General features: G+C 39.2%; 1 protein-coding gene across 1 annotated transcript in view; it reads right to left on the bottom strand.

The window, feature by feature from the left end:
• LOC107388870 (voltage-dependent calcium channel subunit alpha-2/delta-1) overlaps nt 1-14,353 on the bottom strand; it is a 114,904-nt gene that overhangs the window by 3,450 nt on the left and 97,101 nt on the right. The window contains exons 24-38 of the mRNA XM_070550392.1: nt 12,977-12,981; nt 10,413-10,473; nt 10,235-10,326; nt 9,207-9,288; nt 8,326-8,388; nt 7,019-7,122; nt 6,456-6,545; nt 6,297-6,364; nt 6,147-6,185; nt 5,875-5,946; nt 3,882-4,034; nt 3,751-3,803; nt 3,369-3,424; nt 1,736-1,865; nt 1,044-1,156 (exon numbers count right to left, since the gene is read on the bottom strand). Of these exons, the coding sequence (XP_070406493.1) occupies nt 1,044-1,156; nt 1,736-1,865; nt 3,369-3,424; nt 3,751-3,803; nt 3,882-4,034; nt 5,875-5,946; nt 6,147-6,185; nt 6,297-6,364; nt 6,456-6,545; nt 7,019-7,122; nt 8,326-8,388; nt 9,207-9,288; nt 10,235-10,326; nt 10,413-10,473; nt 12,977-12,981 (1,181 nt within the window). The remainder of the gene's footprint in view (nt 1-1,043; nt 1,157-1,735; nt 1,866-3,368; nt 3,425-3,750; nt 3,804-3,881; nt 4,035-5,874; nt 5,947-6,146; nt 6,186-6,296; nt 6,365-6,455; nt 6,546-7,018; nt 7,123-8,325; nt 8,389-9,206; nt 9,289-10,234; nt 10,327-10,412; nt 10,474-12,976; nt 12,982-14,353) is intronic.

The raw sequence follows: 14,353 nt of genomic DNA, 5'->3' as shown, positions 1-14,353 counted from the left end.
TACTAATGCTGAGAGGATGAGTGATCGTGTTTCATTATGACACTTTGCTGCTAGTTAAACAAGCACTTTAAATATCATTTTAAATGATCCTTCACTGAGAAACCAATTTTTACTTATTATTTTTGAAAATGATCGATGACGCCATGTTTACGATGCAACTTGAAAATGGTGTGGTACATCTATCTCCTGCTTTAGATTTTGATAGAAAATAGATGGTGAAATGCTTGGATTAAAAAATCCTGCCAGATTACATCACACTGTCAATAAATGTTCATGGATACACCCATTTTGACTCACAAGATGCTGTTGGTTCAGCGTCCTGGAAACACCAGAGAACGACTCGACTAGTAGAAGCTAACTGTTAGCATTAGCAGTGCCACAACAAGACCAAATCCTCCAGGCTTGTGGTATTTATAGAGATAAAACATCCATGTTTCAGAGCAAACAGAGTCAGTGGTAGGGTCACGTTGTTATCCAATTCAAGGCGAGATATCCAAATATTAAGACATAAGACTCCAAACTCTGTTATCTGAGGCTCTCTGCAGCTTTTTGTCCTCAGAATATACAAGGCATTCATTCCTACTACAGACCACTGCACATTTATTAAAAATATGAGTAAATACTGTAATTGTCTGTAATTGTGTATGTAGACTGGTATCATCATTGTCATCACATGGCAGACACATCATCACTGTGGTTTGTAACTTCATCTACACCTGTGAAAGGCTACAGATACTGTTTTGAACACATGTGCTGATGCTATTAAAGCACACCCAAATTATATAATTTAATCTGATGGGAGCCTGTAGCCCAAATGAACTCAAACACAAAACTCTAATTCAAGAGTAATAGATCACTTTTCATATGCAGAGCATCTGGTTTACTGTTGAACAGCCACAGAGGATCAACTAAAACTCTTCAGGTGTGTGTCCTTGTATAGACAGTGTGAAGCCCAAATGTCCAGCAAGTGATACGATGTAGGATAAAAAAAAATCACATAAGAAAGGTTATTGTTAGATTTTACAGTCTTAGTGCAAGGATACAGGGTTGCTCGGCCTGCCGAAGGGGCTTTGGGTCACATGATAAACACGTTGCCTTTGCATCAGTTATTAGAAACACCAGGTTAGTGTTAGGAATCTTTTCTGCACGGTACAACCTAGAAAAATAAAGCAAAACATGGAACCACATAAACACAGAGGCATGCAAATATGCATATAAAACTGTGCATTTAAATCCCTCACAATACATGCTTGTGTTTACTGTTTATAATGGTGATGCACATGAAATTGGGCACATTCATGCACTTCTCTACTCTTGAGATTGGTGTTTTATGGTAGTCGTTAACATTTTTGTGTCTATAGTTAACTTTGGAGAGTAAACAGGCATGTGAGACTCATAACAGTTAGTAAAGTTGTAATAAATCCTCTCACAGAGCATGGAATGAAACAAAAGAAGGTTAGAGCAGAGAAAAGATGAGATTTTCTCAGAATTAGTAAGAGAAACCAAAGCCTGAATGAAGAAAAAAACAGCTTTAGAAAGTTTTTGCCCTTGCCCTTGTGTTTCTTTTCAAAGACAGATCAAGGTAATGTGTGTCTGCTTTCTGTGTAAATCTTCAGGGACCACTAGACTGAGGAATGTGAGTTTAAGAGATAAAAGGTGTGACATTCTGAATGGCACATCCTATTAAAATGATAAATATAAGTCATAATTAAAATATGGACAGACATGGATTTACCTGGAACAGTTTCCACAGTCCAGTGTACCAGAGTACGATCTCTCATCGTTGTCAAAAAAGTACTGTGTCTGCTCGGTGATACAGCTTTCTTTAAACATGGCGTCTGGTATGTCTTCGTCTGCTGACTCCACTGGAAATGAAAGATCCAGATATAAAAAACAGAGAAGAATCAGTGAGGATGTGGTGTTATACCTCTTAGAAAAAGTTGATCTATATTTCAAATTCTTAATGAGATGAACACAGTTAACGTCTGCCCTGAACCAGTTCTTATTGCATTTGTTTTTACTGGAAATGATCCCATTTGTCATTGTGTATTAAAGGACTCAAATTCAATGACGATGTGCATTTCCCCCGACGATAGGGGCAGTACGTACCTAAATCATTGCAAGCAGGGAGTATTTTTGTGTTAGAGTAAGACCTTACCAACGGATCGCCATTAGGGTCAAAAATCCCTGGTAGTGCAATTTCCAAACGAGTACTTTGTCAGATTGTTAAAGCTCCAGCAAAATGACAAGAACGTCAGATTCCCTTTCATCACTCGCAACAAGTGAAGAAGTAAATGTGTAAAAAAACAACATTTATGAATGGCAAAGGTTTTGTAACTGCTCGTTACAAATCAGTAAATTCGTTTTGTCCTCACGGGCTCCCGTAGAAGAAAATACTGCGTCTAATATGGCATCGCCCAGATACTTAGACCCGCTCTTATGTATTTTAGACTCGATCAGTCATCATCACACACGGATGAATTTACATCACCGCATTTGACCCATCCCCATGGGGAGAAGTAAGCAGCAGCAGTGGCTGTGCTTGAGAAATATTTTGGTGGTTTAACCCCCCAACCCAACACCTTAAAGCTGAGTGTCAAGCTGGAAAGCATTTGGTCCTATTTTTAAAGTTTTTGGTATGACCCATTCAGATTTAAACCCCTATCTACCAGTCCCAGTGGGGGCACAACAACTAGGCATCATTTAAGAACATTTCGATGGATATTTTGAGATTAATGGTAAAAACTACACATTGTTGATTTAAAGTGTGTAATTTGCTTTGGGTTAAACTTGTGTGTTCATGGTTATCGTCGTGTGCTTCTTATCTGGTTTTGGCCACGGGGACAGCAGTGAAACCCAAAACGTCCTCTTCCCAGCAACCTCCACTGACTCAGTTGGTGGGACCTCAAGACCTTTTGTGAAGGTGATTGATGTAATTTGTCCTAACTTGAGGACCTCTTGACCTCCATGACCATGAAGTGGGCAGCTAAGATTATGGTGTGTTTCTGCTTCCTTCTGGCAGGAGGTTGAACTCAAAGTACAGACAGTTTTTTTCCCCCTCTTCTACTGAACTCATCAAAAGGGTCCACCACAATTCTTCTTGTATTGGAAGTGCACAACCTCATCTAGCCACAGACTGATGTTGCACTGCACTGGTACATTTCGTGTCCGTAAACCTTTACAACTTTATTTATTGAAGTTACTGCTGTTTCTGTTTTTGTTTCTTTTTTGTATTTTTTTTTTGGCATAACCAGTCAATTCAAGAATTGGTTATTTTATCATCTCATAGGTACAATGTTTTGTTACAACAGAAAGTGTAGAGTAAAAAAACTAGGTTTATTAAATTAATGTTCATTTATTTATCTCACCTGCTTTAAAAAGGTTGGGAAACAAGAGACCGACAAAGAGCTGCTGTAGCATTGACCTAGGACACAAACAGCAGAGAGAGAGGGAAGTCCAATGTTGAGGTTAACATATCTTCATCATTGGTGATCCACATTTAATATAACGTATTGTCTAATCAATTTTAAAAGTGGGTTTCTTTGCAGTTGAACAACCAGACATAGGTGCAGTGCTATGTTGCATAACAGCCCAAGTCCTACACCGACTGAGTCAGAATCATCTTTAAAAAACACACACGTCTATTAAACTTACACCCCTAAGGTAAGTGTGTACTCATACTACCAAATGCTAACACAAGTAAGGAAAGAAGCAAACAGAGAATCACCAATCCACAAATTGAACACTCACCAGGCAGCGCTGGAGGCCCACCAACCAATACTCAGCAAGTCTGCGATAGTGGGCTGGAAAGAGACCAGAACAAAACCTTGTAACACTTGGTCCTTGTAAGATATAACAGCTTTGTGAAAGAGTTGTCTAACCACATAGATGGATCGAGGTCCAGCTGCTGCTTTGCTGTCTTTCTCTGGGTCACAGACAGACTGATAGTCATATGTCTTGTTGAAGGAGTACAGAGATGTGTTGACTAGGCTGATCATCAGCACTGGATCCACCTCACCGAAGAACTGACCTATCTGAAAAGGACACATGACGTGCGCATACACATGCAGACACAAAGAGGTCAGTTAGCACTTTAAATCTGCTCTTAAAAATAAACACAATGCTGCAACTGTGTCCAATTTAACCTAAAAGAGCATGTTTTTCTTTCTTTATTCGTTAGAATGTGTCTACAACTGGATGGAAACAGGTTTACTACTCTACAGTGTTGTTTCCGTCATTAAAATACATTATTGTATTAAGTTTAGTTAAGTCGGCATGTTCCTGTGAAGACCCTATGGATATATATATATATATATATATATATATATATATAATGTGCTTAATCAAATGATTGAAGAAGAACAATTGTTTGACAGATTTTGTGATTGTAGAACAGATCTAAGACAGCCCGTGTCCTGTCTTGACAGGACAGAAATGCTTCCAAAACCCACTGCACTGTATGGTCTACCACCGACAGGCAGGGGCTGAGAGAAGCCAAGAAGGGGCAGAATTAACGTAGCAGAGCAGATTTCTTACATACTCAGGGGATGCACTTGAGTGCAGCCTCAATAACTGACTGAAAACTGCCTGAGTTCCCTTTGAACCTCCTTCAGTGACAAGAGTTTTATTATACCAAAGACAATGTTGCAATGCTGTTCTGTAGGAGTTACAGCTCTGAGCAAATAGGCCACCCTTGGAATGTAGCTCAATTGAAAGACATTTATTTAACCACTATAAGAGACTAGTCTAATTTTATGACAATGGCAAAATCTTATTTTTAACTTCTTTGATAATCATTAGGGTCATGGGTTGTTCATAGCTTGGGATATTGTTGTGTTGCTATAGCAAAAGCATCTCTTTAATTTCACATGGAGGATGAAGACATTGCGTGTTGAGTAGAATCAGGGTCCGCACCATACCACAGATGGTATTAATGCTCTGATTGGATTGAACAAGTTTTATTCTTTGTGGAAGCCGTAAAGATTCAGATTCTAATGTACACTCCGAGTAAATTGGGGATTATTCAGTAGGAGCAGTTGGGCGGGTAATCCTTGCACAGCTGCCGAGGGGTCATTATACAATCCACATGAATTTAGTGATCTTTACACACTAAAGTTTTGTGCATGGGGTGTTACCTAGTTACCTGGTTCTGCATAACCAAAGCAACAATTGTGTTGGGCAGGACACATGCCTGCTGGTGGCTGTTGGAGGGACCGGTGGTACTCGTGCTCGACTGTCATTGCGCCCTAGGGCTGCTGTGGCTACAATGTTGCTCATCACTGCTTGTGTGTGAATGTGTGTGCATGGGTGAATGACTGTGTTATAAAGTGCCTTGGGGAGTTGTAGAGCCCTAGAAGGCACAACAGCAAATACAGGCCATCTGGGCATACCTCAAAGTCTGCGTCAAAATAAGTCAGCTGACACGGGCATATGATTAGGATGATTTTCAGAAGCATCTCTTGGAGAATTTCCAGTAATCTACCACTATCTCTAAAACAAGGGAACTATATACATTATGTATGGATGTTAACCCAAGTGCAGAGGTGACCACGTCGATCGCAGGACCCCCCCCCCCCCCCCCCCCCCCCAGATTGATCCAACCCTATGGCAGCAACAACACCCCCCACCCCCACCCCCCGTCCCTTGACGCTTCCGGTCAAGCTGCTCAAGAGAGTAGCTCGCAAGGTGAAGATGTTTGGACCTGTTTTAGTGAGTGGCAAAAAAACAACATCCTTGAGTTTGTAAGGATGAATGATTATTACTGTGTGTGTTAACTCATTAATGATTGCATTTAAAGTGAAGAACTAAGCTAAACTAAAGTTAAACCAAAAGATAGAAATGATACAAGGGAATAATTTTCTGACGATGACTCACCAGGGAAATATATTCTTCTCGATTTGACATAAGAAGAAATCCTCCATCATCCAATATCACGCAGTCAACTTGCTGAAATAAATACATTTTTTTCAATATTTGTTTTAAAACATAAAAATACAGCATTAAGGAACCTATAAATACCATTTTATAAATAGACAAAAAATGCTAACTTATTTTTAAAGCAGGTGAAACATAATAAAATAACGCCAACAAAGTATACCAAATATGAATTAACTTTCCAGTTGAAGGCATTTACTACATCACACTACCTTGTCATTCCTCAGACAGCCACAAATCTCATCCTTGCACTAGAATGTAAAAAAAATGTTTTTTCTTCTTTGTTTTGTTTGTTCTACATCACCAGTAAAAAGGTCATCAGCATTATCAGTTATGATACAAACTGTATAATAGAAACTTACATTTAGTTTCAATGTTGCATTAATGAAACTGTTCATCCAAAACGAAACATTAAGCTTCACTCCTACAACTATAAATTGGAAAAAAAGGACAGTTGTCTGTAAATTTCTTTTGCACAAAAAACCCCAAAAACTAATCAGTCTGGTATGAATTAGACAGACCTGCTGGTTTGAGTGTGACTTCATCCACGATGAGGTCGACTGCTTTGCTTACAAGGATACCTGACTCAGACACAGGCTCTCTGGCATCTGCTGAAATTTTTATTTGGGACAAAAGAAAGGACAAAATATATGTTTACCCAAAAGCAAGTACACATATGGCAGCGATTATTTTACTGAGCACTATGTAAACATGATCAAATATGAATTATTTTGTGCAGGGGATTCCATGCATTTTGTTGCTACTGTAATTTATGTGTTGAGTCTATGAAGCCAGAACATGTGTTAATCCAGTCAAGTGTGCTGTTGCTGTAACACTGACATTTGCCAGTCCTGATGTCTGTTAGAGAGATCAGTGGAGATGACAGGATGTATACAAGGGAAAAGGGGGAGGGAGGTAAGGATAGCAGGGCTCTTCACTGAAAAACAACAGGAAAAAGAAAAGGATAAAGGGAGTGATATCAGAGGCCTAAGAGTCCGATTGCTGCCAGTAGGAGTGGGATGATGTCCAAAGGCAGTGAACAGGACAAACTATACAGACCCTTACTGACGATCCCCACACTTACTGTTGAAAGACGGAGCTGTGAATATGTATATTTCATTATCCAAGGTCCTTTTGTAGAAGCTGGACTCGTATGTCTCTGGATTCTCGGCCCATTCCTCTCCAGCACTAAAAATGTACACGGCACATGATACAAACTGACATTTCTAAGCATGAAACTTCACAAGAAATACTTAACAGCAGATTTTAAGTGTGGTTATGCTACTCTTAATTGTGCAAATGTAAGCCTACTAGATAGCATCTTTGTCACGGTAAGACAAAGTACCTAAATGTGGTCTTTGTTTTTCAGATAGATACTTTTAATACAGTGGTATTCTAAAGTGTTTGCAAAATGCAGAATAAAAGGAATAATTCATAAATCTTTCAGTTTTCAACCTATTTAAAAATATATACTTTTAGTTTAGTTTTGTCTGAAAACAGTGGACTTCCCAAGCATAATTCACATTATTGAGGCACAGTGAAAGTTAAGGTTGAGCCACACAGTTCAGAAATTTGACAAGCTTCTGCTTTTGTCAGCTGTTAGAGATAAGACACAGATTCTAGCAAAAGGTAAGCATCATTCACTGAGGTAGCCCTGGAAAGTTTGCTCAAATCATGGGATTTGGCTGCAAACATACAAACTGTGATCAGTACCTAGAAAGTAATAGCATGAACGTTCCTTTTGCTTGTCAGATTGACTTCTAAAGAAAAAAACAAAACAAAAACTACAAAATGTGCCAGAAAATTGAGAATAAAAGACAGAACAGCAGGATACAGAGATTTTGATTGCAGACCTTTTGAGAATTTATGTCTATTCAGTAGCAGCGCTTGTTCAACAACTGCCTTCGTGTTCATCTCACATCGAGTGGAGAGCAGTGTAAGAGCTGCCGGCATGTTGGGGGATAGTTTCCATACGAAAATAAAATAATAGACTCTCAGATTGATCAGCTTCAGTAGACACACATGCTAATGTTCTTTTGTGTGTGTAATACCCTCTGACTGGAGATGCTGAAGAATGTCAGTGAGTTGGACTGAAGCTGTTTGCAGGATTGCATGTCCAAAGACATGCGCTTTGTGCATTGCTCAGCTTGGCGCAGCAAACCACAGTGCTTCTTCCATTCAGTAAATACATATCAATGGCAGAGTCCATTGCTTCTCATGTGAAGCCCACCTTATAATTTGTTTCAATAGAACACTCTCTAGCAGTGTTTGGGGATATTAGTGCTTCAAAACTTCTCTCATACATTTACACCAGCTGATATGTTGGAAAAGACACCAAAATGTTTTATAACAGCAGCGCTAACACTAAGAGCTAAAAAAATGGAAGAGTACCTTCTTGGATAAACTCGTGTTATCCCGCCATCTGTGGCAACAAACCTTGCCACCATCCCATCCCTAAGAAAGCGCAAAACACCCAATCAAATGTCAAAGTCAATGACACCATTAATGACAAGAGTAGTGTGAAACCTAGGACAATTAGGTGCAGTGATATAGCAACACCAACAGTTCAAAACCCAGTCACTTGTCTCACCGCTGTATATGCTAATGATAAACAGACGCTCCCAAGAATTTCCAAACGTGTGAGTAGATTTTTTCAGACAAGTGGGCACATTATCAAAAGGAACACACTGATCTAATTACTGTGTTTTCCCCTGAAAAAAATATGTCTCGGCTTAGTTTAATATCTTGGTAATGATACGCATTTTGAGATTTTCTTTTATTATGTTTCACTGGCAAGATCGGATCAAAGATCGGATCAAATCATCTATAATAAAGCAGAAAACGTTAAGACTATGCTAGTCAATAAATGGTGCATGAAATAGGCATCAGACATCACACTTCAGAGGAAAACACACAACTGTAAAATGGAATGCAATACATGAAGAAAACACACACACACATACACACACACACACACACACACACACACACACACACACACGCGCGCGCACGCGAGTACACACACACACACACGTAAATATATATATATATATATATATATATATATATATATATATATATATATACATATGTGTGTATATGTATATATATATATATATACATATATATATATATATATACATGTGTGTGTATATATATATATATATATATATATATATATATATATATATATATATATATACATACACACACACACATATTGATTGCTACATTGCTTGGAAGAAGAAAAATGTTGAATGTTTGGAACTCACAAAGTCTGCTCTTTCCAAAGTTTAACCAGTTCAGCTGTCAGACCTGCATCCAGGATCAGTCGACTCACAAGGGACTCATTGCCTGGATTAGAGATGAGATGAATTTCACATATTGCAAATATTACAGCAGCACATAAAGCATATGGAAGGAAAATTATGGTAATGAAAATAATAGCTGTCTTAATACATCTGGGCAGAAAAAGTGAACACGCTTGCCTTGCTAAAAGAACTGGTCAAGTGTCACTGCCCAATGCAACTAATTAAGTAATCACATCTGTTCATTGACTAAATTGTAAGGCGAAAGATAGGATCTGGAAAAAGGGCTGCCTTTCTCTAAAGAAAAAAGCGTAGCGCGCTGCAGTAAATCATCCAGCAGAGCGACCTGAGTGGCCCTTGCTATTCAGAGAGGGACTAGAGATAATGAGGAGGTATTAAGTTACAGCCTTCTTGTCAAGAAGAGGACTTTTCAAAATAAAATCAATTTCCTTCAAAGTAACCACATACATTCAACACAGTAACTCTTGACTGATGTTTTAAATTGTGTCTAAAAGTAAAAAAAATAAAATAATAAAAATAAAAACACTCAACACAACAGAAGCAAGAAAAACATTAATGCTAAAGTGAATGACTTGATCTTGAGCTCAAATGGATCCAAAATATGTTAATCCATTTGCTGGATGATGATGGCAAGCCATACTAGGAGTGAAATCTATTAGAGGGATGCAAATCAAATGCCATGAGTCACTGTATAGAATGACAACATCGGGCTTCTAGGAAACCTAATCGTTCAATCTGAGGTCACCCTGCTTACAGTGTGCTAATGCTGAGATCATGATATCAGAATGGCTGATTGGTAACATGCATTTATTTGAGCGTGACTTTGTAGCGCAGGATGAAAAAGCAATCCGTTGAAACCATAAAAATGTTTCAATTTTGGTCAATTCCATGACTATAAATAATGTATGAAACCATCACAACCTGTATGAATGTGTCAAGAAAGGTAACAGCAAAAGAGATGCATGACTCACATGCATCTGGGGTGTTTCCATCAATATACTGGTGAAAGTCGAGGAGAAACTCTGTGTTGTTCAGAGACAGCTTCAGGTCTTTGCAGTACTCCCTGAAGAAACAGTATTACAGAGTTTGAGTCTCTGTACCCTCATTGTTTTGCCTATTCTTGTACAGTGATATGGGAGGAGCACTCACCTCGGAGCAATGTAGGTAAAACCAAAGTCATCAAACGCCTCTGGCTGCAGAGTTTCCACAGCTTTTAGAAATAAAAAATGCTAAAATTTAGGTGCTTAAAAGGTCAGTTTATAAAGCAAAATGTATTAGCCTAGGAATCTTGATGGACAGTAGCAGAAGCAAAATGATCTTGCTCTGCATGCTGGTCTAGCCTTGGTCCGTTAGAACCTCCGCAGCCCTGGCCAGTCTAGTGGCAATCCAATCACAACACTATTGGTTTGGTGGGCCAATCAAAGCGCTCTATTGGTTTGGTGTTCCAATCTTATTGCTCCATTGGTTTGGTGGGTGAATCACAGCACGCTACTGGTTTGGTGGGCCAATCAATGCGCTCAATCAGTTTGGCAGGCCAATCAAAGCGGTCTATCAGTTTGGTGGACCAATCATAGCACTACATTGGTTTGGTAGGCCAGTCACAGAGCCATATCGGTTTGGTGGGCGGGAGGATGCAATGGAGCAATACAACTAAGATGGCAACCACTCGTTTGAAACAGCTTTGGTATCAAATTTGGACAATTTTAACTTGTGCTTTTCTTGGAGTCAAGAGCAGAAAGAGGCACTTAAGTTTAGAAAAATAATGTATTTTACGTATTCTTCAACAGTGTATGGTGGACTGGCCCGCTGACTTGCATCTGTAGCGGTGAGTATGCCGCGTTGTTTTTTGAATGCCAAGACAGTTTGAAAGGCAACCATAAATTTCGCCCTTCAACTCAACTATCCCTATGGGTGCTGGCCAGGCTATACATTCACAAATATATAGAATGGCTTGCCAGGCTACAAAAGTATACCAATTCTCTGTGGCATTAATATTGCTGCTTTTGTTGCAACTTAATGAAAACTTAAAGATTAAAGTTCCAGTAGTTGTCACACACTGGTGTGAAATTTGTCCTCTACATTTGACCCATTCTCAGAGCGGATACCCATACCACTAAGCCACAGAGCTGGTAACTTGCAGCCATACCATAAAATGGTGCAAACTCTTTGCTGGTCAAGGCGAAAATAATTACTTTGATCAGGACCAGGAGCAGTAAAAATTCTGTTTGAAGCATGTTTAAATAATTTGACTTAGAATTTACTTTGCAAAATCCTTCATTTCAACAGGAAGTCAAGTCAGATGTGAAACAAAGGAAACTCACTGGGTGTTTCTCAATGTCAAGGTGCCTTGCCTTGTGAGGCAATGTCTTACAAGGCCATGCACCTTGCTTACAAGGACAGTGTCCTTCCTTGGTCAAAGAAAATGGTTAAATGGAACAGACTTGCATCACATGACCGCGGCTTCCACAGCAATCACGTAACGTCACGTGACACGGGAGATAACGTTATATTTTATATGTATTAGTTTCAATATAAATATATAACGAGCCTTTTACCTTTTAAATTGTGTATATGTTTATTAAATTAAAATTATAAGCGAGTTACTACCCACTAGCCACCAAAGCTGCAACTACTAAGCAACTAACCAACAATAGATAACTAATTTGGATCTAAAAATTAACATTTGAAATTAGCTGACATACTTTTAAACTTAAATTGTCCCCAAAGTAGCTGCCGGCTTCTGATCCGCCGTCTTTTTGAAAATACCACTGTGTAGTGTGGGTAATTTTTCACCAAGGCTAGGCTACAAGACATCTATGGGGCTAGACCCGTGCCAAAACCCATGCACGCGGATTCACATAATATAAAATAAATATGTAAAGTGCACCAAACTTGACTCAGTCCATTCAACAATTCTAAATGGACAATTATGTAACTCATCAATTAATTATTTGAAAGGATAATTTGTCAATTAAATGCTGAAAAAAATAAACAATACATTAATGAGGCAAGAACTTTTTAAACTTGAACATACCTACACCCACAAGTCTATTTTTACCTGGAGTCTCCTCTCAAGAGTGGCTGAAGTAATATTACAACTTTGACAGAATACAAATTCTCTCTCTCTCTCTCTCTCTCTCTCTCTCTCTCTCTCTCTCTCTCTCTCTCTCTCTCTCTCTCTCTCTCTCTCTCTCTCTCTCTCTCTCTCTCTCTCTCTCTCTCTCTCTCTCTCTCTCTCTCTCTCTCTCTCTCTCTCTCTCTCTCTCTCTCTCTCTCTCTCTCTCTCTCTCTCTCTCTCTCTCTCTCTCTCTCTCTCTCTCTCTCTCTCTCTCTCTCTCTCTCTCTCTCTCTCTCTCTCTCTCTCTCTCTCTCTCTCTCTCTCTCTCTCTCTCTCTGGAAGCCCCACTCTAAGGGCCTTCGCAGTGTATTAGTGACTCATATATTGTACAGCCACACTCATAAAGTTTTCAATCAGTATTTTTATTTCAGTATGTATTTTTCCAGTATCACAAAAAATATAATTTTATATGCTTAAAACCATCTAGCTTATGTGCACTTTTTAAAACACTGCCCAGCAAACGTTCGGACGTTTAATTACAGTTGAACGGTCACAACTGTAAAATAATATCACAGGAATTAGGAAAAAAAAACATAACACCTACTCTATTTTCCTTGCCCGGACTCGAACCTGGACACTCCGGGGGAAGAGTCACCCTCTCTACCAGCTGAGCTATGACAACAACTACTGAATATCAGTTTTTTTATATAGCTGCCATCATTTTGGTCTGACAGGAAGCCAATGGGCCAATGAGGTAGAGGGTAAAGTGTGGGCAAAACTAACCAATCAGAGGACAGAGAAGATCTGCCACAGGCCACGCCTCCAGAGTGCCAAAACCCCTTAACAGCCGAGCGAGCGGAGTCAGAAACCGAGCGCGCAGAGAGGCTGCCGCGCGTGCACGTTTTTCTCTGCCGTGTGCTCGTTGGCAACGCACGCACGCAGGTTTGTCACTTGTGCACATCCTTGTGCGCTCACAGATACAGTTTGCTCCCTCTCAGTGCACAACTGACCTCTCGCCATGTATATTTTCACTCGCGAGTCCCATTCACACGCGCGATGTGGACCCGTTTTGGCACGGGTCTAGCCCCATAGACACCTCCCATGTGTCCTTGCTCAGCTAGCTAAACGGCTAACAAATGGAGAACACACGCCTCGGTTGAACATGAACATTGGAACTGATTTGAACATGTCTTGGCGGCTCCTGATGACGTATCTCCTAGGCAACTGGGGCGGGGCCAAGACATCAAGGCAAGGTTCCGTGACATTGAGAAACACCCACTGTGTCATCTTCCTGCAGTTTGCACGTTTTTTAAACTAAAGTAGGTGACGCAGGTCTGTGTTTCTGATTTAATCTATACATTTTAATATCACCAACCAACATTTACGGATCCTGGTTGGTAATGTACCCAGCTTTGTTTAACCTCTAATGATCAGAGATAAGCTTAGTGTTTTTAAGTGAGTACTGTCTAAAACAACATTTCAGTTCGCATGAATAAAAAGATAAACCTACTATATGTTAAACAGTCTCTCTGCACTGTGAAGCTCTGTAGAAATGTACCTGCTTTGGTTTGAATAACTTTAATTCACGTATGATATGTTATCTGCATGTTTGCGTAGTTAAAAATATTAAATTACATTTTTGGATTGAATGGCTAAGATAAGTTTTGAGGATAAATACATATTGACTGGGAAATTGTTCTTTTCTACAGTTTTCATTCATTTTTGGAACATATTAAACTCCCACATGACAAAAAATCTTAATAATAGTATTTTTTTTTTTATTTTTTTCTATGTGGACCAATATTGAAGTAGTCTTAATATTTTTATTTTCAGTTAATACTCTGTGCACATTTACCATTCTTGAAGACTCATGATGAAAAAAGTGTTTTTAGTTAATATGGAAACTAGAGCACATTCCATAACAGGTTCCCACAAATAGTACTGGACAGATATGAGGTGATACAGTAAGGTAGAGGGTGTGAACAGAGGAGAAGTGAGGAGGTATGAGAGAGTAACTGACTGAGAAATACTT

Source organism: Nothobranchius furzeri, chromosome 4, assembly GCF_043380555.1.
Source record: "Nothobranchius furzeri strain GRZ-AD chromosome 4, NfurGRZ-RIMD1, whole genome shotgun sequence".
Taxonomy (NCBI): domain Eukaryota; kingdom Metazoa; phylum Chordata; class Actinopteri; order Cyprinodontiformes; family Nothobranchiidae; genus Nothobranchius; species Nothobranchius furzeri.
This window is presented reverse-complemented; position numbering and strand designations above follow the sequence as displayed.